Source organism: Rana temporaria, chromosome 6 (genome assembly GCF_905171775.1).
Source record: "Rana temporaria chromosome 6, aRanTem1.1, whole genome shotgun sequence".
Taxonomy (NCBI): Eukaryota; Metazoa; Chordata; class Amphibia; order Anura; family Ranidae; genus Rana; species Rana temporaria.
In genome coordinates this window covers 164,824,074-164,849,709 of record NC_053494.1, presented here as the reverse complement: position 1 = coordinate 164,849,709, position 25,636 = coordinate 164,824,074, and the positions used below count along the sequence as shown (strand labels likewise).

Here is a 25,636-nt window from a genome sequence, read left to right as displayed (position 1 = left end):
AAGATGAAAATGAAGGGCACCTTGAATTATTAATTAACCGCTTCAGCCCCGGACCATTTCGCTGGCCAAAGACCAGGCCACTTTTTGTGATTCAGCACTGTGTTGCTTTAACTGACAATTGCGCGGTCGTGCAACGCTGTACCCAAACAAAATTGACGTTCTTTTTTTCACACAAATAGAGATTTCTTTTGGTGGCATTTGATCACCTCTGTGGTTTTTATTTTTTGCGCTATAAACAAAAATAGAGCGACAATTAAAAAAATATATATATATATATATATTTTACTTTTTGCTATTATAAATATCCCCAAAAATATATAAAAAACGCTTTTTCCTCAGTTTAGGCCAATACGTATCCTTCTACATATTTTTGGTAAAAAAAAATCGTAATATGTGTTTATCGGTTGGTTTGCGCAAAAGTTATAGCATCTACAAAATAGGGGATAGTTTTATGGCATTTTTATTAATATATTTTTTTTCACAAGTAATGACGGCGATCTGCGATTTTTATTGTGACTGAGACTTCATTGCAGACACATCAGACACTTTTGACACATTTTTGGGACCATTGTCATTTTTACAGCGATCAGTGCTATAAAAATGCACTGATTACTGTAAAAATGACACTGGCAGTGAAGGGGTTACCCACTAGGTGGTGCTGAAGGGGTTAAGTCAGTACTAGGGAGTGATTCTTACTGTTAGGGGGTGTGGCTACGAGTGACATGTCACTGATGACCGTTCCCGATCACGGGGGAACAGCCATAAGTGACATGTCACTAGGCAGAATAGGGGAATGCCTTGTTTACAAAGCATCACTGGCCGCTCGGGAACATCGAGTTCCTGGGACCCGTGAGCACACTTAAAAGGCATGTGGCGGGCGTGCACGTGCCCGCTGGTCGGCAAATTTAAAGGGACGTACGGGTACGTCCATTTGCCTGCCCGTGCCATGTTGTCGACTTACATCTGCGTGTGGCGGTTGGCAAGTGGTTAAAGAATACATTACCTGTCAAAGAGCATTGCTTGAATCCAGCTATTCTAACCTGGCATCTATTCGGTTTGTGCACTTCAGGGGAAAGAAAACAGGCAGTAGCAAAGCAGCAGGCTCATTTTAATGCCCAGCTGCACATACCTACCTCTCCTTCACTCCACCATAACTCCATTCAGCTATTAGCAGTGAAGGAAGAACTGTTAGCTCGTCAGCGCTTACACAGGACTGAGGACTCTTTCTGAACCCCTCCTTACGCAATGTGACAGCAGTGAGCAAATAAGTGACCTCTGGGTTGAGCTTTGTCATTTTTCTAGGGGTGCGGTCAAGAATCAAGCATTTTCTGCTGGGGCTAGGGGGACATAGGAAACCAAACTACCATATGGAAGAAAACTGAGAACCCCACTGCGTCGCATCCAATATGCAGAAACACAATATGTGTAAAAGCTTGTCCCACCAAAATGCTGAACTTTATTGGCACTCACATGAGACAAGATACTAGAATAAAACGTTTCACTCTTTATTTACAAATCATGATAAAATAATTATTGTGCATATACACACACAGAAAAGAAGACATCGCCAGTGCCTCAAAAATGAAGACCTGGTCATAAAATATACCCCAATGGGATCAGGACAAGATCACCAAGGAATGATACAATAAACCCAAACAGGGTGAATGAGAGTGTAAGGTCTGAATCCACATGTCAACATGTTTTTCATATAGCATAACTTCCTCAGGACCGTATATTCTGCAACCAACCTAATACGAAAACATTACTAATTTCATTATTGCCATATTCTAAGTGAAATGATCACACATTTTGATGAAATGAGTAATGCTTTGTCATTTGTTTGCTGTAAAATGATACCCCATAATATACAGTCCTGAGGAAGCTACTTTATATGCGAAACGCATTGATGTGTGAATTCAGACCCTACACTCTAACTCACCCTGCTTGGTTTTATTGAATCATTCATTGGTGATCTTGTCCTGATCCCATTGGGGTATATTTTATGACAGGTTATTTGAGACACTGGGGATGTCTTATTTCATGGGTGTATATGCACAATAATTCTATTATGGCCCCTTTCACACCTGCGGACCGTATGTCCGCTTTTTCATCCATCCGTATGAGATCGCGGATTTCAGCGTCTGAACATCCGCTGACACCCGATCTCGCCCGTCTCCGCAATGATCCCATTCATTCATGCTCCGTGTTCATCCGATCCCCCCATAAGGAAGAGTGGAGAAAAGACAAGGCGGTCCCTGCACAGTGTGCAGGGACCGCCCTGTCATCCGCCGGCTCAGCGGGAATCAACGGAGCGATCCCTGCTGAGCAAGTGGAGGTTTACGGGGCGGATCATTACTGAGTGTGAAAGGGGCCTTTGATTTGTAAAAAAAAAGATTGAAACATTTTAATCCAGTAAGTTGTCTCATGTGAGTGCCAATAACATTTTGGTGGGACTAGCTCCTACAAATTTTGTATTTTTACCATATGGTATGCAACACTAACTGCAACCTGACTTTATTAGCCTTATTTTTTTAGCCTTTTTTTTCTGTATAAGAACCAACACGTTTTCTTAAAAACAAAAAAACAGTATGGTAACTAATGTAAGTAACAACAGATGGAAACTGAGGGCCAGATTCACAAAGGAGATACGACGGAGTATCTCAGATACTCCGTCGTATCTCTCAGAGTATCTATGCGACTGATTCATAGAATCAGTTACCCATAGATAGCCCTAAGATCCGTCAGGTGTAATTGTTTTACACTGTCGGACCTTAGGATGCAGTACCGTGGCCGCCGCTGGGGGGAGTTTGCGTCGTAAACCAGCATCGGGTATGCAAATTAGGAGTTACGGCGATCCACAACGGTTTTTCGCGTTCGCTACGTCGCTGCTAGTCTAGTTTCCCGTCGCAAAGTTAGTCGTCGTTTTTGGTGCCCTAACTTTACACAGCACACGTATGTGCTGTATAAAGTATGGCCGTCGTTCCCGCGTCGAAATTTGGAAATTTTTCCTTCTTGCGTAAGACGTCCGGGAATACGGAAGTACGCTACGCAGGTCGCTGTTCGAAAAAAATGACGTCACTTCGCGCAAAACACTCCCATTTAAATTACGCAGACTTACGCCAGAGGCCGCCAGCGTAGGTTTTCATTGCAAGTGCTTTGTGAATCAGGCACTTGCGATGAAAACTTGTGGCGGTGTAACGTATCTACGCACTTCTATGTGAATCTGGCCCTTAAGTGCTATTTTTTAAATGGGCTTTGGGAGGTAGAAACCCAGAGGTTTTTCAATTTTTTGGAAATCCCTTTAATTTAATGCATAATTACAGTACAGGAATAAGCGAAATCACCCTAATAGCAATGAAAATTGTTCTCACAACAAATATTACAGATGTAAGCTGGACTGAAATATTGTGTCATATGTAAAGATCAAGTACACTGAAACCTGGCACTGCAGGGAACATTCACAGACTACAATGTTGTACAAGCTTCATCTGACTAACCTTTTCCTCCTCTGTCTGAGGCGCTCCTTCCCTGCTCATAGAATCTCGTGACTGCAATTCTAACAAGGTGCGGAAAAGATTGTCTGAAGTCACAGTTAAGAATTCAATCTCTGCATTGGGGTGGAGGCCGTAATGGATGGGGCTCTCAGGTGGCAACATCTCATCAATGTATCTATGGTAGCCTTCATAATCAAGGTTAGAGGGTATCACAAATCCAGGGGCCAAGGCAAGCTTCCTATCAAACTACAGCAAAAAAAAGATAGAAGAGAATGTTGGTTATAATCATCATGACAAGAAATATATTTCACAATGAATCTCCTGGGGGATATTGGTATATATTTCAGCAAAATGACCATCAATGACATTATTTAAATAAAATCGGCCAAGCTGTTGTGGCAGAAACCTTGTACTAACACATCCGCGTTTTGCAAACCTTTTATTTTTCTTGTTTATTTTTCTCCCCCCCTTCCCCCTCCCTGTACACTAGGAACCCTTAGATTTGTGCTCTAAAGAAGTTTCATTGAATATGACAGAAAACAGAAATAATCCTTCTTGGCGGGTGGCTACAGATCCAGGTTTCCTGCGCTTTCACCAGCGGGAACTCCGTCCTTAATTCTCTTGTCCCTGCAATTCTTTTCAGTCATTGTTCCAAGAGATCAAGAGAATGTCTGGCTCAATGCATGCTGCTTCTACTGCTCCGTGCAGCAAGTTTGACTAACTTACAGCGTGAATAATATTGAGGGTCAAGTATTTTAAGGCTTAAAATATGAGTCTGAAATGATATCATGCAACACAAGGGGCCAGTTGATGTGTCGCTCTAAATCTCATCAAGAGATAAAATGGCTGTAGAATGGTGATGCTCAGCTGCAGGGTATTGTACAATTTTTGTTCATAGTATAAGCAATTATGCTTCAAGAGCATATTCAAAGATTAGCTTTAAAACATTTTCATGAAATTTCTTCTGACATTCAGACTGGGACCTGAGCTCTGGACATTATTGCAATGCACTGTACATTTCTCAATACCAAATGTCTAAGGCCCCATGTTGCATTAAAGCGTATCTAAACCCAAAAATTAAAATGTACTAAAAATTTTGTAGTTTACAGGACCTTAAAGGAGGTGGCTGCAATATTTCTGGTATTTTTCCTTTATCTTCACCTGGTCCTTTTCTGGCTATGCTTGGTCACCCCATTGTATCTATGGAAGGAGCCCTGGTTGTCACACTAATATCTCTGGTAAAATCAACAGGCATTTTCTGTACTCGTTGAAGATGCTCTTAATTGAAAAAAGAAAAGTAGCCACCACATCTAAGGACTAGTAAACTGCAATATACTAGATTTTTGTTCTTGTTTTTAGCTAAAACTTCTATCAGGTTTTTATTGCTGTGTGTGCCTCTGATGTAATAAAACTTCACCATAACAGGTGATGACGAGGATAAATCTGGCCACTAGAAACAAGACCGCAATAAAAACCTAGCAAGCTTGTTTTTGTGTATTTTATTGCTGTCTGTGTCTCATTGAAGACACTTTCCCTCACTTCCTCTTCTGGTGCCACAGCAGGAAGCAAGGGGTAGACCATTACAGCAGAGTTGGAAAAGAATTAGAACGTCATTATTATTATTGGTTAGATCAGGGCTTGACAAATTTGCTTTGAATGTAGAAGCCAATTATTTTTTTTTTTACCTAACTGAGCATACAGGTGCAACATGTAACATGTTCCCGAAAGTGAACTTACCCTTTAACCCTTTCACAGCCAAAGCATGTTTTTGCATTTTTTGCACACATTTAACCACTTAAGACCCCGGACCTTTATGCAGGTAAAGGACATGGCCAGTTGTTGCGATTCGGCACTGCGTCGCTGTAACTGACAATTGCGCAGTCGTGCGATGTGGCTCCCAAACAAAATTGGCGTCCTTTTTTCCCCACAAATAGAGCTTTCTTTTGGTGGTATTTGATCACCTCTGCGGTTTTTATTTTTTGCGCTATAAACAAAATTAGAGCGACAATTTTGAAAAAAAAATCAAAATTTTTTACTTTTTGCTATAATAAATATCCCCCAAAAATATACGTATTCTTCTACCTATTTTTGGTAAAAAAAAAATCGCAATAAGCGTTGTTTACTGTGAAAATGACAATTGCATTTTTGGAGTTAACCACTAGGGGGTGCTGTAGGGGTTATGTGTGACCGCATATGTTTTTACAACTTTAGGGGGTCGGGGCTGGACGTGTGACGTCATTGATCGTGTTTCCCTATATTAGGGAACACACGATCAATGAAGCTGCCACTGTGAAGAATGGGGAAGCTGTGTTTACACACAGCTCTCCCCGTTCTTCAGCTCCGGGGAGCGATTGCGTGACTCTGGCGGCGATCGGGTCTGCGGGTCCCGCGGCCGCAGTCACGGAGCTTCGGACCGGGTCGGGGATGCGCGCCCGCGACCCACGACTGGGCACTTAAAGAGGACGTACAGGTACGTGCTTGTGCCCAGCCGTGCCATTCTGCCAACGTATATCTGCAGGAGGCGGTCCTTAACCCCCTTGGCGGTAAACGAGAGCGTGACTCGGGGTTGGTTTTTCATGTTAGGATCGGTAACCCCGAGTCACGCTCGGGCTGGATGTGCAGAGTGTGCAGCGGCGCGGCTTACCTTCTCGCTGGATCCACAGGCAAGTTACTTACCTTGTCCCTGGATCCAGCGATGCCACCCCGCTGTGTGAGCGAGCGGGACCTCCTCGCTCGATTCACAGTGTCCCCGTGTGCCGCCGATCTCCGTTCCCTGCGACGTTACGACGCACGGGAGCGGAGAACGGCGCCAAATTCAAAAAAGTAAACAAACACTTTACATACAGTATACTGTAATCTTATAGATTACAGTACTGTATGTAAAAAATACACACCCCCTTGTCCCTAGTGGTCTGCCCAGTGCCCTACATGTACTTTTATATAATAAAAAATGTTCTTTCTGCCTAAAAACTGTAGATTGTCCAAAAGTGTCCCTTTATGTCAAAAATGGTTTTAGATCAGCTAGAAAACAGCGATAATAAATTATAATCACTTGCAGAATTGTGCGATAGCGATTTGTGGGGAAATTCGTCATAAAAATAAATAAATAATGACAGCGACAATTCTGCAACTGAGCAAATTTCAGTGATTTTGAGTTGATTACATTATTGAATAATTTTTATTATAATTATAGTATTATTTGTTATAATTATTTATAATTATTTATTATATTATAATTTATAATTTTGTTTTAAAAAAAAAATCATACCCGGGATGCCTACAAGACTCTTGCTTGGTCAGATTTAAGTGAGTTATTTCTAAAAATTACAGACCTACAGTATAAAACACCAAATTTCCTTGCAAAATAATTGTACCGCTTTTGGTACGTAATTCCAGACAGAATCATACCGCCAGTGAGGTTAAGTGGTTAAAAAATAATTTTAGGTCTGAAGATTACATAAGCCCCCGAACATGATATTTTTCTGAAAGCAGATACCATAAAGAATACAATAGTGGTAGTTACAATTTATTACATGATATTACCACAAAGGTAAAAGGCAAAAATTTCAGTAAGAAACACATTAAAAATAATTTTTTGGTACAATATAAATGCCAAGGTTGCACCAAGTAAATAGATACCCAACAGGTCAAACCTTAAATCTGCATGCACCCGTGAAATAGCGACAAACTTCAGTACCTTATATTTTCCATAGGCGATACTTTAAAAGCCCCTATAGGTCATCAGTTTAGCGTTACGAAGGAGATCTGGTGCTAGAATTATTGCTCTCATTCCAGCCTTAATGACCGGGAAACTGATAATGGGTCAACAAGAAGGGGAGGCGAGCAAATGTGTGTCCGCTCTCCTCCCTCTCCCTCTAAAAAATGGCACCTGCTATATGGGTCCCAGGCCCGCATAGTGGGGGGGATTGGCGCGCATTGGGTGTGTGTGCCAGGATGAAATTTCTTGTCGCCGTTGCAACCTGGCGCCTGGAGTTTGTCAATCGAAGGCTTGGATTACACTATGTTTGCAGGATATAAAGCAGGTTCCTTCCTTTTCTAGTGACATTTTTTGCTTCCTAAATACAGTTTTAAATCTGTTTAGAATGTATAAACTTTCAGAAAAGATGGGTATTATGTAGTTTATGACCATTCTCAAAATTATTTTATTCTGCTAAGGTACTTTTTCCAAACTGGGCACCAGAGTGTTCAGCTTCAAACATCCACACTATTTCCTACCACAGGAAAATAAACATTTAGGGGATACTCACAAGAGACATTCCAGCATATCCAATGGTTGGAAGCAGCACACTTTAAGTTCTCTGCACTTTTCTTTCCACAAGTTAAAAAGCCCCCTGTTCATGAAAATGATTGCTCCTCACCTGACTGTTGTATTAGCCATTAGATCGGTGTGGCAGTCGGACAAATATGGGCAGCCTTATACATAACCCAACTGTTGTTAATGTAAAATGGGTAATGTATGCATTGCCTAAGACTTGACTTGCAAAGGCAGACCACCCATCATCATCAACAAAGACATGTCTGTAAAGTACAGAAGATAGCTGATAGCGGTATAAATGGGATACACAGCACCCTTTCTTCCAACTATATAACTGGTCCTAATATTGATTTTTAATTATGCTGTACAAACTGTTCTGCTAAATATAATTATTAGGTTAACACTGATCAGTAGAGCACATCTTTCTTAAATCAGATGATATTTTCAGTTCTTGATGTCAGTCAGTAGTAAGTGGATCTAAGCAAATTATTCCTTTAAGCCTCTGAGGCAAACTGTTCATGCGGAAACTGGTGGTTTATTGCACAGGTACAACCTAAATTACAGAGCCACTTGTATCCTACTTTGTACAAGGTTATTTCATGTTTTCTGATAATTAGCCAACATGGCTGTAAGCTATGCCCACTTGTTTTTAGTTTTGTATTGGAAATAAAGACATACAAACCTTCAATAAATAAAAGCTAGCTATGTGCAGAAAAGTAATAATAAAAAAAAACAGTTGGAGTAATATACTATTTCTCACAATACATCATGGTATGGTCTGGTGCTTTACTCTCCAGTGCTGGAATGTGGGGGACACTTTCAGCAGTGACACCCCATACTGACTTGTATTATAATTTTTTTTTTACTTGTTATGGTGGCGATCTGCAATTTTTGTTCATGACTGCGACATTATAGCGGACACATCTGACATTTTTGACACCATTCACACTTATACAGCGATCAGTGCTATAAAAATGCACTGATTACTGTGTAAATGTGACTGTCAGTAAAGGTGTTAACCACTAGGGGTCGGGAAGGGGTTAAGTGTGTCCTAGGGAGTGATTCTAACTGTTAGGGGGCGTGGCTTACTGCATGGCTCGCTGCTTTCGATGAGAGGAAGCAGACTATCAGTGACATGTCACCAGGCAGAACAGGGAAACGCCTTGTTTACAAAGGCATCCCCCCGTTCTGCCGTTCTGTGACCCGATCGCGGGACACCGTCTGACAATATGTCCGCGGGTCCAGTTGGCGCAGTCACGGAACGCTTTGCCTGCCCGTGCAATTCTGCTGACGTATATCTGCGTTAGGCAGTCAGCAAGCGGTTAAAATTGGTGCACACAGAATCTGGTGCAGCTGTGCATAGTAACCGACCAGCCTCTAGGATTTATTGTCAAAGCTTAACTGAACAAGCTGAAGTTAGACTCTGATTGGCTATTGTGCCCAGCTGCACCAGATTCTGTGTGCACTAGTCCACTAGTAAATCTCCCCCATGATGACATCAGTGAGGGGGGGGGGGGGTCATCGACAAGACCAGTCAATGAACGCCAGGAAAGAGCAGCTTCAGTGGACTTAACTGGAATAGACTGGGAGGAGGATAACAATATTGCACATGAATCAAAACAAGTATTACCCTGTGTTATCCAATCTCCAGACATAATGAGTATCAGTCTTGGAGAAGAACCTTTTAAGCCCTCGAATGGCCAACCTCACCATACGCTGATAGTTGTTCTGTTTTGAGTATAAACATATATGGTGATCATAGCAAAAAGGAAAAAGATGTCAGATCTTTGATCACATCTAATGAAATTATTCAGAGCCAGCCTAGCCTTACTCAGATATTTCCTATATACAAACAAGAAAGGCTATTTCCATGATTCCAAAATTATGATTTGTTATTGACCTACAACCTATTCATGAAATTGTTATTCTTTGAATAAAATACACACAATGCCTCTGATTTACTACAGCAGTCTTTTTTCACCATAGGATATGTTCATTTCACATTCAAGAGATTAGAAGCCAAAATGTATTTTCCAGAACCTGATTGGGCATTTGAAATGAACACAAGCTATGGTGAGATTTATTCCCTCTAGTAAATGGGACCTATGTATTTATGATTACCCTTCTTCTGTTAGCTCTAAACTCTCCTTACAGTGTACAATGTCTTTGTTGCAATTGTGAAATGAGTCTGACAATGTTCATTTCAATGGGAAATCCCTCTCCCGCGTTGATTGCATGTGTACAGTGTGATTATCCCTCCGAGATGTCGCTGACACAATACTGAGCAGGAAGTGTCGGTAATGAGGAAGGTTAACACACCATCGTTTTTTGTCCCATCACGGATATGTTTGCATTACAATTAAACATGCCACATAGAGCTTTGATTGTGTCCCAGCAATATGATTGTCATTTAGTTTAATTGCATCATGGGCGTAGTTATTTACACAGTTCAGCTTCTCAGCATCTCTGTGCTCACTGTACTCATTTCACAATAAACTTAAAAAGTCTGATGCTCTGAACTGACTAGGAGAATAGTCATGCAAAGACAAGAGGTTTTTTCTAATGAAATTAATAGTAAATAATGATGTTTTCAAAATCTATGTGTAGCGATGTTTGTTCCTCATAGCTTTTTTTTTGTTATTTTTGATCTTCTAGATTCAATGTATTGCTTTTTATGTTTCTGTAGTTCTTATTTCCATTTAGAATACTGGAAAAAGTTTCTGGTTAGGCATCAGATGGATTTTCTCAGTTCTTTGACTGCCACTGTGCAGGTGTACTGATACTGAACTGATAGGTAAGGTAGCAATGCATTCTTGGAATTAAAACTGAACTTGAGAAATATATTATAAAAAAGCCCAATTAATGTGGCTATGTAATTATAAAGCTGAGTTATATTAGGTAAAATACCCCCAGGGTCCTCCCCACCCCTGCACGGTAAGGGTTAGCTGCTGATTATGTCTAGGGGAGCCAGAATAAAGAGAAATACTTACCCTATTCCCTGGCATGCTCCCTCGACCCATGTGACTGGTGCAGTGCTACCTCATCTTTATGGCGCTCCTGGCTGCAGTGGCACTCCAGCCTTCCCTACGTACAATGCAAGGTTTAATACACCTTTGTTGTATGTGATGATGAAGACAGAGGGCCCGGAGTGTTTAGAAATGGAGGATAGCACTGGAGCTTGCCAGATTAGGGGTTAGGATAAGTAACATAGCATCTTCATATACCTTAGTGTTAAGAAATAGAACATCTCCATCTCTAACCTAATCATAATGAACATTTAAAAGAAATGTATGGATTTTTTGTTGAATCATACTTACCTAGGTGGATTGCAGACATCTCCCCCCTCCCCCCCCCAACCCCCAGTTCTAACACTGAGAACCAAGAAATCAAACACTACCGATCAAGCTCAGTGGGTCCCCTGAGCAGAGAGGTGATTGTCAGTCACTGCTCTCTGCCCCCCTCACTCAGGTTCTCAGTGGCTTGCTGAGAGACTGAGCGGGTGCCGGTACAGGCATGTGGCACAATCTTGACCATATGGTCATGATCCTCCCCGAGTCTGGAGTGGCTCTGTGAAGTCAGCCCGTTGTCTGCTGGAAATTGGGTCACAAGAGCGCAGAACGATCTGCACTCCTGTGATCCACAGGGGAAAGTACAGCCAAACAAGCTGCTTTGGTTAACTTCTACTTTAAAGTAGTCATGGACATAACATGTTACAGACACATTCTTATACAATTCTAACTATGCAGTCACTATAACTGCTTTTGCTGAGTTTCATAAATGATCTTTCTTAATTTTCACAAGGTTAAAAAGTGATGTCATATGATCACTTTTCTCTTCTTCCTGACAGTGAGGCCTCGTACACACGACCGAGAAACTCGTCGTAAAAGAAACATTGTTTACCTCGACGAGTTCCTTGTCAGGCTTGTCGAGAATCTTAACAAGCTTTCTTAGCGTACACACTGTCAAGACAAAATCTCGTCATTCTCAAACGCAGTGACGTACAACATGTACGACGGCACTATAAAGAGAGGAAGTTCTATTTCATTGGCACCACCCTTGGGGCCTGCTTTTGCCTAATGAGAGACGATTCGTGCTTTTCAGTCTGTTACAGCATGACGAATGTGCTATCTCCATTACGAACGCTACTTTTACCAAAGGTGTGCTCCCGTCTCATACTTTATTCTGAGCATGCGCGGGTTTCTAAGCATACACACAAATGCGTTTCTCGTCGTAAATCAGCCCAACGAGAAACACGACGAGGAAATTGAGACTCCCGACGAGGAAAAAGAGAACTTTGCTCGTCGAGATCCACGACAGTTTTCTCGACAAAAAACATACACACGACCGTTTTCCTCTGCAAAAAAGCTCTGCCAACAGTTTCTTGATGGATTCTGTAGAGGAAAAACGGTCGTGTGTACGAGGCCTAAGGGTGGGGTTGCAGGAATGGTGCAGACATAGGGTTTATTTACTAAAGCTGAAGAGTGCAAATAAGTCTCACTTCTGCATAGAAACCAATCAGCTTCCTAAACTCCGCTTGAGGAAGCTGATTGGTTTCTATGCCGAAGTGAGCCTGATTTTGCACTCTCCAGCTTTAGTAAATAAATCCCATAATGTGTCTGTATTCATGTATGTTAGCAAGAAGGAGGGGTGTGTCCCAGAGGCAGACTGTGATTGGGACGAGGGTGTGTGCCAGAGGCAGGCTGTGATTGGGAGGGGGTGTGTGCCAGAGGTGGGCTGTTATTATAAGGGGGCCATGATTAGGAGGGGGGTGTGTGCCAGAGGAGGCTGTGAGATGGGAGGGGGTGTGTGCCAGAGGTGGGCTGTGATTGGGAGGGGGTGTTTGCCAGAGTTGGGCTGTGATTCAGAGGGAGTGTGTTCCAGAGGCAGGCTGTGATTAGGAGGGCTTGTGTGCCAGAAGAAGGCTGTAATTGGGAGGAGGTGTGTACCAGAGGCGGGGCTGTGATTAGGCAGGGGTGTGTGCCAAAGACAGGCAGTGATTAGGAGGGGGTGTGTGTCAGAAGCAGACTGGGATCGGGAGGAAGTGTGTGCCAGAGGAGGATTGTCATTGGGAGGGTGTGTGTGCCAGAAGCAGGCTGTGGTTAGGAGGGGGTGTGTGCTAGAGGCAGGCTGTGATTAGGAGGTCGTTTGTGCCAGAGGAGGCCTGTGATTGGGAGGGGGTGTGTGCCAGAAGCAGGCTGTGATTGGGATTGGGTGTGTGCCAGATACAGGCTGTGTTTGGGAGGGGATGTGTGCTAGAGGCAGGCTGTGATTTGGAGGGGGTGTCTGCCAGAGGCAGGCTGTGATTGGGAAGGGGTGTCTGCCAGAGGCAGGCTGTGATTGGGAAGGAGTGTCTGCCAGAGGCAGGCTGTGATTGGGAAGGGGTGTCTGCCAGAGGCAGGCTGTGATTAGGAGGGTGTGTGTGCCAGAAGAAGGCTGTGATTGGGATGGGGTGTGTGCCAGATGCAGGCTGTGGTTGGGAGGGGGTGTGTGCCAGAGGTAGGCTGTGATTGGGAGGGGGTCTGTGCTAGAGGCAGGCTATGATTGTGAGGAGGTGTGTGCCAGAGGCAGGCTGTGATTGGGAAGGGGTGTCTGCCAGAGGCAGGCTGTGATTAGGAGGGGGTGTGTGCCAGAAGCAGGCTGTATTTGGGAGGGGGTGTGTACCACAGGCAGGCTGTGATTGAAAAGGGGTGTCTTCCAGAGGCAGGCTGTAAATAGGAGGGTGTGTGTGCCAGAAGCAGGCTGTAAATGGGAGGGGGTGTGTACCAGAGGCAGGCTGTGATTGGGAGGGGGTGTGTGCCAAAGGCGGGCAGTGATTAGGAGGAGATGTGTGTCAGAAGCAGGCTGGAATTGGGAGGGGGTGTGTGCCAGAGGAGGGTTGTGATTGGGAGGGGGTGTGTGCCAGAAGCAGGCTGTGATTGGGATAGGGTGTGTGCCAGATACAGGCTGTGTTTGGGGGGGATGTGCACTAGAGGCAGGCTGTGATTGGGAGGGGGTGTCTGCCAGAGGCAGGCTTTGATTGGGAGGGGGTGTCTGACAGAAGTAGGCTGTGATTGGGAGGGGGTGTCTGCCATTAGCAGGCTGTGATCAGGAGGGGGTGTGCCAGAGGCAGGCTGTGATTGGGAGGGGATGTGTGCCAGAGGAAGGCTGTGATTAGGAGGGGGTGTGTGCCAGAGGCAGGCTGTGATTGAGAGGAGGTGTGAGCCAGGGGCAGGCTGTTATTGGGAGTGGATGTGTGCCAGAGGAAGGCTGTGATTAGGAGGGTGGGTGTGCCAGAGGCAGGCTGTGATTGGGAGGGGGTATGTGCCAGAGGCAGGCTGTGATTACAAAGGGGTTTGGCGGCTGAACAAACTACCCAATAAAGGCATACTATGTGTCTGTCTGCACAGTGTCCTGTACCTGTAGTGAAATTAAGAAAACTGATCGCTCTAACACAGATCATCTTCTGTGCTTTGTGTGGTCAGTTTAGAACAGTTATTTTCAACCTCTTTTTAGTCAAGGCACCTTTTAAAATTCTTCACAATTTAAAAGCACTCTATTCTAAAATGTAGGAGTAAGTGGCGTGTATAGCCACGTAACGCGTAAGAAAGGAGCAGAGCCGTTGTTGACGTCATCTCCGCTCGCGTCCGAAAGCGGAGATAACCCTCGATACACGCTACAAGCTGACTGTTCATTATTGTACTGTAAGTGCTGTAAGTGCATTTATTTATTTATTAAAAGTGTCTTACGTTTTTATACTAAGTAGGTAAGTGAACCAACAATGCACTAGCTTAAAGGAACATATTTAGAAAATAAAAAATGAACCTTTACAACCCTTTTAAGGTGAGAGGCTCGGGGAAATGGAGCACCCTTTTTGCACTTTTGCACCGTGGGAACGTTGGTGGATTCCACTATTTCTGTATTTCGATTGAAGCACTTGTAAATCAAGTTATTGATTGGAGCACTCTTCAGAAACTGATTTTTGAACACTTTATTTATTTTATCATTTTGCACGATTGTACACAGAGACGATAAAAAATAAGTGCGGCGCTTATAAGTGTAACTCAACACAGTGATTGATGGTGATAACATACAAGTTATAACAAATAATGAAAATAAAATGATGAAGTCCATGTGTGAAAACCAAATATCACAAATGTGTGATACAAAAAAAATTCAATAAAATCCACTAAATGTGACCAAACAGGTGTAAGACTCTCCAATCGCTGATATGGACTGGCGAGTGATTGATTGTCTGCAGGAATCATAAAACATCTGTTGATGGCTGTTGGAGCCGAAACTAGTCGGGTTTTGCATTATAGCACCCCATACTGCTTTTATTCATGTGATCACTTTCATTTTTATGCTTTGTCATTTTTTATGACTTTTTTTAATAAAACCGGTCAGGGTTTGTTTTGACCTGCACCATTGGAGCACTCTTTTTTCTTTTCCCCATTTCTGAGTCTATTGGAACTATTTTTTCCCTGTGTCTCTGCATCTGAAAACTGATCCGTTTGGTTCCTGATGTTTGTATCGTTCCTGGTTCCAGCCTAAGGATTGAGAAACGCACCAACGTTCGGGGAATCCTGGTCGCAGCGACCAAGGTCCTGAGAGGCCAACAAGCGCTTTAGACTCACTGCTGTAAAGCAGCTGGAGTCCACCACACATGGTAAGAGTACCCCACCTTACATGTTATGATTCCTGTTTTATGATTCCTGCAGACAATCAATCACTCATCAGTCCATATCAGCGATTGGAGAGTCTTACACCTGTTTGTTCATGGACTATTTTCCACATATAGTGGATTTTATTTATTTAATTTTTTTTGTATCACACATTTTTGATATTTGGTTTTCACACATGGACTTCATCATTTTATTTTCATTATTTGTTATAACTTGTATGTTATCGCCATCACTGTGTTGAGTTACACTTATAAGCGCCGCACTTATTTTTTATACTTTCTTTTGGCTTTGTTTGTTTGTGTGCTGGCAGCTTTATATTCATTTTGGTTTAGCGCAGTTTTTTCCTACATTTATTTGTGCACAGAGTCTCACTTAGAGATTTTTATCATGCATGTTTTTATTTTGCATCTACTATTTTCACTTTAAATTATTGATTGCTGTAGTGGACCTTGTGTTTCCACATGCAGATTTCAATAATATATTTTTTTACCCACTTTTTTCATACTTTTAATTTTAACTTTTTATTATTATCTTATATAGTACGTTAGTGCTTATCTCTGGGTGGTATTTTACACACCACCTATGTTATTCATATTTTCACTAAAAATCACTCTCATCACCCCCCTCATTATCCGGTTGATGTTTGGTGGGCGTATTTGAATTTGGAGTGAAACACATTATTCTGACTCACAGGGATTGTTAGACCTGTTTTCTTATATGTGTTATTCTATTCATTAATACTATTCTACTTGTTAATTAGCAAGCGCCATTACACCCCCTTTTTATAACATATTATCAGTGTGTGAGCACTATTTAGTTGTGGCTGCTGCTTAGTTTTTAATTTGTTTTAAATGTATTTTAGATTTTAGATTGCCTTAGTTAGCATGGTCTTGCACATTAGTTTCCCCAATATACATCTTTTACTTTTTGCTATAATAAATACCCCCAATTTTTTTCCCCCCAATTTTTTTTTCCTTAGTTTAGGCCAACATGTATTCTTTTACATATTTTTGGTAAAAATAGGGGATAGAATTAGGGCATTTTTATTATTATATTTATTTTTTTACTAGTAATGGTGGCGATCTGCAATTTTTATCGGGACTGTGATAATATGGTGGACAGATCGGACACTTTTGACACATTTTTGGGACCATTGACAATTTAACAGCGATCAGTGCTATAAAAATGCACTGGTAACTGTAAAAATGTCACTGGCAGGGAAGGGGTTAACACTCGGGGATGATCAAGGGGTTAACTGTGTTCCCTCTCTGTGTTCTAACTGAAGGAGGGATAGGACTTACTAGGGAAAATGACAGATTACTGTTTATTCTTTATATGAACACACGATCAGTCATTTCTCCCCTGAAAGAACCGGGATCTGTGTGTTTACACACATAGATCCCGGTTCTCGCTGTGTCACGAGCGATCGCAGGTGCCCGGCGGTCATCACGCCTGCCGGGCACTCGCATTGGCTCCGGGGGCAAGCAGCATGCACGTGCGTCCGGAGGCACGTGCGTCTGCCCCCGGCAACGCGCATGCCCCTAGTGGCCACAGGGCAAAGCAACATAATATAAAGTTGTTTCACCCAGCCGTGCCATGCTGCCGCAGTAAAACTGTGGCGGCTGATCGGCAAGTGGTTAAACCGTCAAGTGCTTTTTTTTACCATTGCTATTCCTTTATACTGATTTTCGAAATTTACAAATGCAGCAATTTATAAATTGGATAAAAGGTTTAGCGCTGGGAAACACCTTTTGGAAGATAAATAGAGCATTTTATACACAACTATGTAAATCAGACCAAAATGAGGGTCAAATGAGGAGGAAAGAGGGACAGAGGGACTTTGCTCCAAATCAGGGACAGTCCCTTTGAAATCAGGGACAGTTGGGAGCTATGCCAATATATCCGGAGAGAAGAAGGTGTATTTTTGTAGCCTTGGAATGGATGAGTGTCTATTAATCAATACTAGTTGGCCAGATCTTTCAAATGCCATCTCATGGCTACAGGTGACCAAAACACAACACTAAAAACTGTTTTTTTAAAAAGACATTTGTCCGCATGTTTGTATTAATAAGCATGTGGTAATGTCAATATGATAAAAGCTCTTGTCTGACTTTTCTTAGGTGCATCACATAAGATGTCAGCAAAATGCACTGCTTCAGTGTTGCCATCCAAAAAATTTATTAGAGAAAATAAAATGGCATTTAGATCATGGAACTCTTAGTCTTAATACATTTTTATTTTATTATAACAGAGTAGGTTATGTACATAAGATGACTAGTTACTTGAAAGTAAAAAAAAAAGGATTTTAAAGCTTTAAAGCCCAGAAGAGGGAGCTCTAACTCTGTATTTTAATCAGAGGTACCTGATTGGGCTGCATGTACTCCTCTAAGTATGTACGGCACAGTCGTCTGTCCCAGTCATCAGTGATGTGACCGCCGTACATTATCTCCCCAAACAAGTAGCGGAGGTCTTCCCAGGGCACCTGAAAGTACATTAATTATGTTATCCTGTGGCAAAAACTGCTTGTTTCTTATAAGGATTCTGCAAGATGATTGTGTTGATGTCATAATATCTTGTGAAGATTAAGTTTAAATCAAACTAAAGCAGAATTTATATTATAATTGCAAAACACAGAGACAAGCATTTTAATTGCAAAACACAGAGTCCAGCATTTTAAAGCGTAAAAGGGGTAAAACACAGTTCCTAGTGAAAAGGGTTTAGAATATACAGGATGTATACCGCTGAAGGTACAGCTGTTTTGTTGGCATATATAAAATAGGCCATAGTGCCACAGCGTATGAACAATAGGTAAAGTAACTGCACTGGATTTTTACTTAGTTGCAGCGTAACGTCACATTTTTTATGTTGCTGTAAATGTGAGATATAAAGTATCTTAATTTTTCACAAATGAACCTTATATGTGGTGCTTCTTGGGTCTGATTTATTAAAGGAGAAGAGAATGTTCACTTAGGATAGTGAAAAAATGTAATCTATGTTCACACTGAACAGCCAATCATACCAGCCAAATCAAAACAAACAACATTTTTTTTTTCATTTATACATGATTGGTTGACTGAAAATGACACAGCTTCACCAAACTCAGTGAATATTCTCTACTCATTTATTAAATCAGCAGTTGTACTGTAGTAAAGTCAATAAGTTCAATTATCTGTGTGGGTTGGACTGAACATCTTCTTTAAAGCGTTGTCCATAGCAATCACAATCCATCCCAGCTTTCATTTTCTTAGTGAAGGTGAGACAATGGATCTCTCTAAACTGGTTGTTACAGGCAACAACAAAGCTTTCCAATACCTCTTTTTTTTATATAATTATACAAAGACCTATCCTGTTATGAAAAGACCAGATTTAAAAGAATCTTAAAGAATTGCTTCCATTTCTGATTTTTCTGAAAATGCAAGTTGCCTGGCAGCCATGCAGACCCTGTGACTTCACTCCAAACAAGTATGCATCCACTGATGTCATGCCGCGTACACACGGTCGTTTTTCGGCATGAAAAAAAACGACATTTTTCAGCATGTCCAAAAAACAAAGTTTTTCCAACTTAATCATTAAAAACGATGTTGCCCACACACCATCGTTTTTAAAAAATGATGACCAAAGCGCGGTGACGTACAACACGTACGACGGCACTCTGAAGGGGAAATTCTATTCGCCTTTGGGCTGCTTTTAGCTGATGCCTTGTTAGTAAAAGACGATTCGCGCTTTTTTGTCTGTTACAGCGTGATGAATGTGCTTACTCCATTATGAACGGTAGTTTTACCTGAACGAGCGCTCCTGTTTCATAACTCGCTTCTGGGCATGCGCGGGTTTAAAACTTAGTTTTAGCCCACACGCGATCATTTTTTACAACCCGAAAAACGACATTTTAAAAAACGACATTAAAAAATGCAGCATGTTCGAATTTTTTTTGGGCGTTTTTCAGAAGTCGAAAAACGATGTGAAGCCCACACACGATGATTTTAAATGACGTTTTTAAAAACGCCGTTTTTTTCATGCCGAAAAACGACCGTGTGTACGCGGCATTAGAGTAAAGTCAGAACTCTTGAACTGCATACTTGTTGAAGATCAATGATTCACAAAGCATTAAAGTTACAGAATTAGTACGGTGGCCAGGCTACTAGCATTTTCAGAAACAGCATTCTCTATATTTGTCTTAGTATAGGTCATGTTTAAAGTAATTCAATTACACTCTAGTAACACTGTACACAGTGTTGTAAAGTTTTTTAAAAGGCACTGTAGGGATGGCTTTTATTTCCTTGTATTATTGCTGTAGAGTAATTGGCAACAATCGGCATTAGTAGAGGTTTTCTGTTTACACTTCTGACACAGCAAAACGTTTGGTAGAGTCCGGGGAACGCAACACTGCTCTGTGCTTAAATGCTAGAGATAATTATTCCAAATGGAGATGCTCACCCTCATTTTTTTATGTTGTTTTTATTATTAGTAAAGCTCACCTTAAAATTGTAATTTAAAAGAAAAACAAACTTAAACTGGTTAATGTAGCAGTAACAAGAAACACATATAGAGGTTTATTTACTAATGGATCGCCTGTTCACTTAGTTAAGGGAATGTTCACTGATCTAAAAAATATGATGAGGCTGTGTTCAGTTTATTCAACCAATCATGTGCTTGCGGTAATACTTTATTTAAAATTTTCTTTACATAATTGGGTATTCAAAGTGAACACAAGTTCACCCTGTTGACTATCATTCACTTTGCAAAGTCAACATACATTTTGCTATGGGAACAGCCTAAGTTGCTTTGTTAAATCAAGCCCTTTGTCTGATTAGTGAACAGTTTTTTTTAAGACATATTACCTAAACGTCTTTATAGCATATTTAAAAAGTAAAGAAGTAAATATTCTAGAATTTCTGTGCCACAGTTTCACTTTGCAATCATGTAATCATATTACTCTAATAATAAGGAAAGCAAAACATATAGTAAAATAGTAATACAATTAAATATGTACACTGCAGAGCATCAAATGTTATTAATATGTACCACAGTAATGACAAGTATTAGAAAATTCAAAAAGAATACATGTAAATTTGTCAATCAAAGGTCGGTCCTGGCAATCCATAAATAAATGTATAACAAATCACTTTTCAGGGTCAGACACCGTACCTGTGAGTTTGCTTCCAGATAGTTGTAGAGAACATTCACAGATATTGTGAGGTCTCCGATGTTAAAAGGATATTTTCTATTCCACCCCTGGGGACCAAATTTGCGCCGCTCAGCCACACAGGCATGAAAATAGCACAAGGAAAAGAAAATGCTTTTAAACTCTTGCTCTCGCGTGCACTGGTCAAGGATGTTCTGCAAAACAAAAGCGGAGGAGACATTTTTACACACCTGTCAATGATCTGTCAATTCCCACCAGCATTCTAATGAAGTCTGAATGTAAACGAGTGCCACACTTGCTGTATACTGCATAAGATTACTGTATGCTTTAAAGGCGAATCAATAGTACAATTTACTAGCACTTAAATTCAAAGTGGAAATCAATCACTAAGAAAAAAAGATTTAGGTATAAATTATAACGACCAGTAATACTGTCAAGTGCCCTAATTATGGAATAAAATACACATGCATTAGGTATGAGTAGGCAGTCTGTAGTTTGCTAATTAATCCTTAAGCAGTAGTAATAGTAGATGAAGGTGACAATAGGTGTAAAATACACTATTCCTGCAATTTCCCAAATAAAATATATTGGTCTATTCAAGAATGAATGGACCTGGATCATTTGATTTGAATGAAAGAAAACCCCAAAAATATTTTGCAAGAAACTATTTGCTTAGGATCTATACACCTGTGGTTTGTTGATTGAACTGTATTTCTAAGAAGCTGCTTTTTTAACCTGTACAATCTTATCTGACAGTCCAAGGAGGTGCATAACTGTGAATATTTTAAAAACTGTCCAGTAATGCTTTGCTGCATAGCTGATGAAACAAAACATATCATGCTCAGTACAGACTCCCATGAAACGCAATAAAAACAAATCTGACATCCTTAACAGAATTGCAAACATTTATTTATGTTTATCATTTTAAACAGTGATTGTCACCTGCAGAGTTAAAACGCATTATTGTTAGGAGCATTAAAGTGCAGTAACTATGAGATTTTTTTTTTACAAGAGGCAAAAAATTTGTAACTTTATGCCATGAATGTTCTGTACTGTAAATAGACTACAAGGCAGATCTAATACAACAAGACACTTCTCCTAGAATTTGCGACAACTATAATGTCCTTTAGCATCCCCTTATCCTCTTTAGGCCAGGTAAAATTTGTTTGGATTATACTGTTTTTAAAAACAGATAGCCATTGCTAAAATGAAAGAACATTATCCAAATACATTAGCAGCTCCTTCTAAGCAAATAATAAAGATAGTAAACTGATTTTATTGACAGCGTACTTTTAATATTTATTTTCAGCAATAAAGCTTTATGTAACATTTCAGTTGGGTAAAAGTTCAGCAATACATTACTTTCTGCAGAAATAGACTAAATAACTGCTTATCATATTTGACACCACAGCCCTTTGACAGTAAAAAAAGACCATCAATAAATAGTTCTAGTTCTTGAGGTAAGCTTAAAACCACCAAATTAAATAATAATACAAAAAGTACTCTAAATTTTATACAGTATCTTGCCTTACGTTGGATAGATAATTATAATATAAACTTAATATATACTCTTTCTCTATATACATATATATATATCTATAGATATATATATATAGATATATCTATAGATATATATAAACTTATGATGTCTGAATTGCAGGTCAATTAACTGAACCAATGAGCCTGAAAGGGAGCGCTTGGTAGGGAAGCAAAACACATTGGAGTTGATTTACTAAAACTTGAGCGTTCAAAATCTGGTGCAGCTGTGTATGGTAACCAATCAGCTTCCAACTTAATCTTGCTCAATTAAGCTTTGCCAAAAAAAATAAAAATTAAAGCTGATTGGTTTCTATGCAGAGCTGCACAAGATGATGCACTCTCCAGTTTTAGTAAATCATCCCCATTGAGTTCTGTGGCTCGGTACACATGGGTACTCTGTGAAGCTTAACACCATACTAAAATAACTTCAAACTGCAGCATTCGTCTGATTGATCACCACAGTCCTTATTCACTTCAATAAGGTCCTGTGAAGGAACAGTGTTAAAAGTTTATCATCACGTGAGCATCATGGACATTGGATGTGAGTCCAATTCTAGCACTTGTGTGTATGCACACCGGCTTATACTCTTGGGCCAGAAAACTTTGCACCCATTAGAATAGATCAGTTCTCTCCAAGTATTTCCACAGCAATGATCACATTTTTGTGACTGGGTATTATTATGTTGTACCTATCAGCCTTTAGTCCAACAGAGCACACAAGAGGCTTTGACTCTTGTCTGATTTTTAGTAGTGTAAATAATCTTTGGCTGCAATGGCATTTTAAGTCAGAATGGCACTGTGACAGTTGGGGTGGATCCGCATTGAACAAGTCCTTAAAGGGGCCGTTCCTGTTCTTTTCATGAGCTTTTTCAGCACATATGGAGGTTGGAGCAAAAGTGCACTTGTAGTTATTTGTCAATATGTAACTTGTTTGTGCATGCTGTACCCAAATACACTTGGACAGACCTCCAAAAATGAATGTGGTCTGTGCATAGGTTTCAAAATTCAGATGGAGTGGTGGAACTAAAATTTATTGTGTTTTGCTAACTTGCCATTAGGACTTTAGTTAGGTGATCCTCAGTACCGGATAATTCTTTAAGGACCCAGGACCATTCACCTCCCAGGGCAAAGATGCCAAACTTTACCCTTTATGATGTGTACACCCAATTGTCTTTCCCTCATACAGAGTTCCATATAGAACCACTGTGTCCAGGGCAGCTGCCTCTCCCTTGTTCCTGGCCCTGCTTAGGACATTGTATAGTCCCTTTCTGTTGGGTGCATGGCCACAAATGTAGCTGTCAAGATCTGCTGTCAGTTTGACAGCAAGGATCTGATCTGTGTAGCAGAGCTGCAGTCAGCAACTCTGTTTGCAGTGATTAGCTGCAAGGGGTAAAGGGGTCGTTTAACTAAAACTAGAGAGTGCAAAATCTGGTGCAGCTGTGCATGGAAACCAATCGGCTTCCAGGTATTTTTCCACGTTTCTTTGAACAAGCTGAAGTTAGAAGCTGATTGGCATATTGGGGCTTTCGAAGTGGACATCCCCCTTGAACCTGAATTCTTTGATAATATGGGACAGGTTGAATAAAATGAGTGAATATTCACCCTGGGTGTCCCCCCTGGCTCCACTGGAGGGATTCCCATGGTTTCCACCGGGGGAACGGGGGGGGGGGGTTCCTGGGGGCATGCCAGTGGCAAATTTGCCCCACAGGGAACCCTAGCAACCTATCCGGACATGGTCACAGCTCTAGGCAATATCCCCACAGCAAGATGGAGATACAATAAAATGACAGGATTTTTTAACAAGATGGAACCCCCATTGAGATCAGTAAACTCAATTATGGTGTTTGAGGGTCAATGCGTGCATTTAAGGGACGCAAAGCATCTGTTGTCTCAGATGTACAGATTGATACAAGGTTCCAAAAAAAGTAAAGTACCATATTATATCAGGGAATGGGAAATAGAATTAAATAAGGTACTGTCAGACGAACAAATAAAAAAAAAGATTAAATCTACTTATTCCACATCGATAAGCTCGTATGTACAGGAAATGGCCTATAAATTTATGACGAGGTGGTATAGGACACCAGTGAGGTTAAACCAGATGTATCCAGCGGTACATGCCCGGTGTTGGAGAGGGTGTGAGCAGAGGGGTACATTTCTCCACCTATGGTGGGAATGTCCCAGAATTAAAATATTCTGGGAGGCAATTGCTCCGTGGATTTAGAGGTTGACCCCTATACCGGTGGAGTTTACGCCCCTATGCTTCCTATTCCATGGAACGCCTGGCCCTATTAAAATCTACAGGAAGAGTATTACACCACACTTACTAAATGCAGAAAAATTATTAATCCCCAGATTTTGGAAACAGATCATTTGCCCAAATTTAGCAGATTGGAAAAAGGAGGTTAATCGGATAATGGAAGCCGAAAGGTGGATGCAAGTAGTGAAGGATAAAAAAGGGGAATTTAAAACGACATGGGCAGACTGGATACACTATGCACCTGAAATGGGCTAAGGATAAGAGAAATGGAATGGGAAAGCAGGGTGCGTAATAGATACGGGTGGTCCCCAGGGTAGTCATATATGAGCTTAAATATGATGAATAAGGAGTTAGAACATGATCAATGACCAGAGGAGATGTATTTTTTTTGTATTATTTAAAAACCTCGATAGAGGGGGGTAGGATGTCTGCCCTGAACTAGGAGAGAGGATAGTCACAGTGAAGCGGAGATGGTGGGGAGGGATAAGGGGCGTGGAAGTGGAGAGTGGGGAGTATGAGAGAGAAGGGCCTTAAAGCAGAATGAGGATAGAGGTGGTATACTGTCACCAAGAAGACATTATAAAAAATGTTTCTTTCTCTTTTCTTTCTTTTTCCCTAGGTTTTCTCACCTCACTGGTGATATTGTAGGGGGGGGGGGGGGGGGGGTGGTGGAGAAAGGTGAGTCACTTAGAATGGGAGGCAGGGACCAATGGAAAGTAGACACAGTTGAAGATATTTTCATCATCACAAGATCTTAAGAGGGATGTGTGTTTTTTTCTTTTTTTCCCCCTTGTTTTATTAAACACTTGCACTTTGTCATAATAGCCTGGGAAGAGGCCCGATAAACATAATCATGAGTGATTAATAGTTAAATAGCAGGCACAATGGTAAATTTTACCATAATATATTTATAAGGGGGAAAAGGGGAAGGGTGGGAGGGATGAGGGAAAGGAGGAGGGGGAAGGGAAGGGAAAGAGAGAAAAGGATAGTCACAAGGGGTAACAGTGGTCCTTTGGAAGTAGGATGGTGGGTCTCCCCCCCCCGCTCTCCTCTGGGGTATAAAAGATAGAGGGAGGGGACGGAGCAGACATCCCCCACCACAATGAGGGGGAATAGGAGGAAAGGGGAATAGAAGATTTTTTTGGGGTGGGGGAGGTTAGGGCGTAGGATAAATGATAAGTTACTGATATGATAACTGTAGATTTTCCCTGCAATGTTCAAGTTTAATATATAAATGATGGTACATAAGAATGTAAAATGTTG

General features: G+C 41.1%; 1 protein-coding gene across 1 annotated transcript in view; it reads right to left on the bottom strand.

The window, feature by feature from the left end:
- Positions 1 to 25,636, bottom strand: part of LOC120944438 (dynein heavy chain 11, axonemal-like) — a 229,075-nt gene that overhangs the window by 36,559 nt on the left and 166,880 nt on the right. Inside the window, exons 22-24 of the mRNA XM_040358500.1 lie at positions 20,577 to 20,768; positions 17,794 to 17,913; positions 3,498 to 3,740 (exon numbers count right to left, since the gene is read on the bottom strand). Of these exons, the coding sequence (XP_040214434.1) occupies positions 3,498 to 3,740; positions 17,794 to 17,913; positions 20,577 to 20,768 (555 nt within the window). The remainder of the gene's footprint in view (positions 1 to 3,497; positions 3,741 to 17,793; positions 17,914 to 20,576; positions 20,769 to 25,636) is intronic.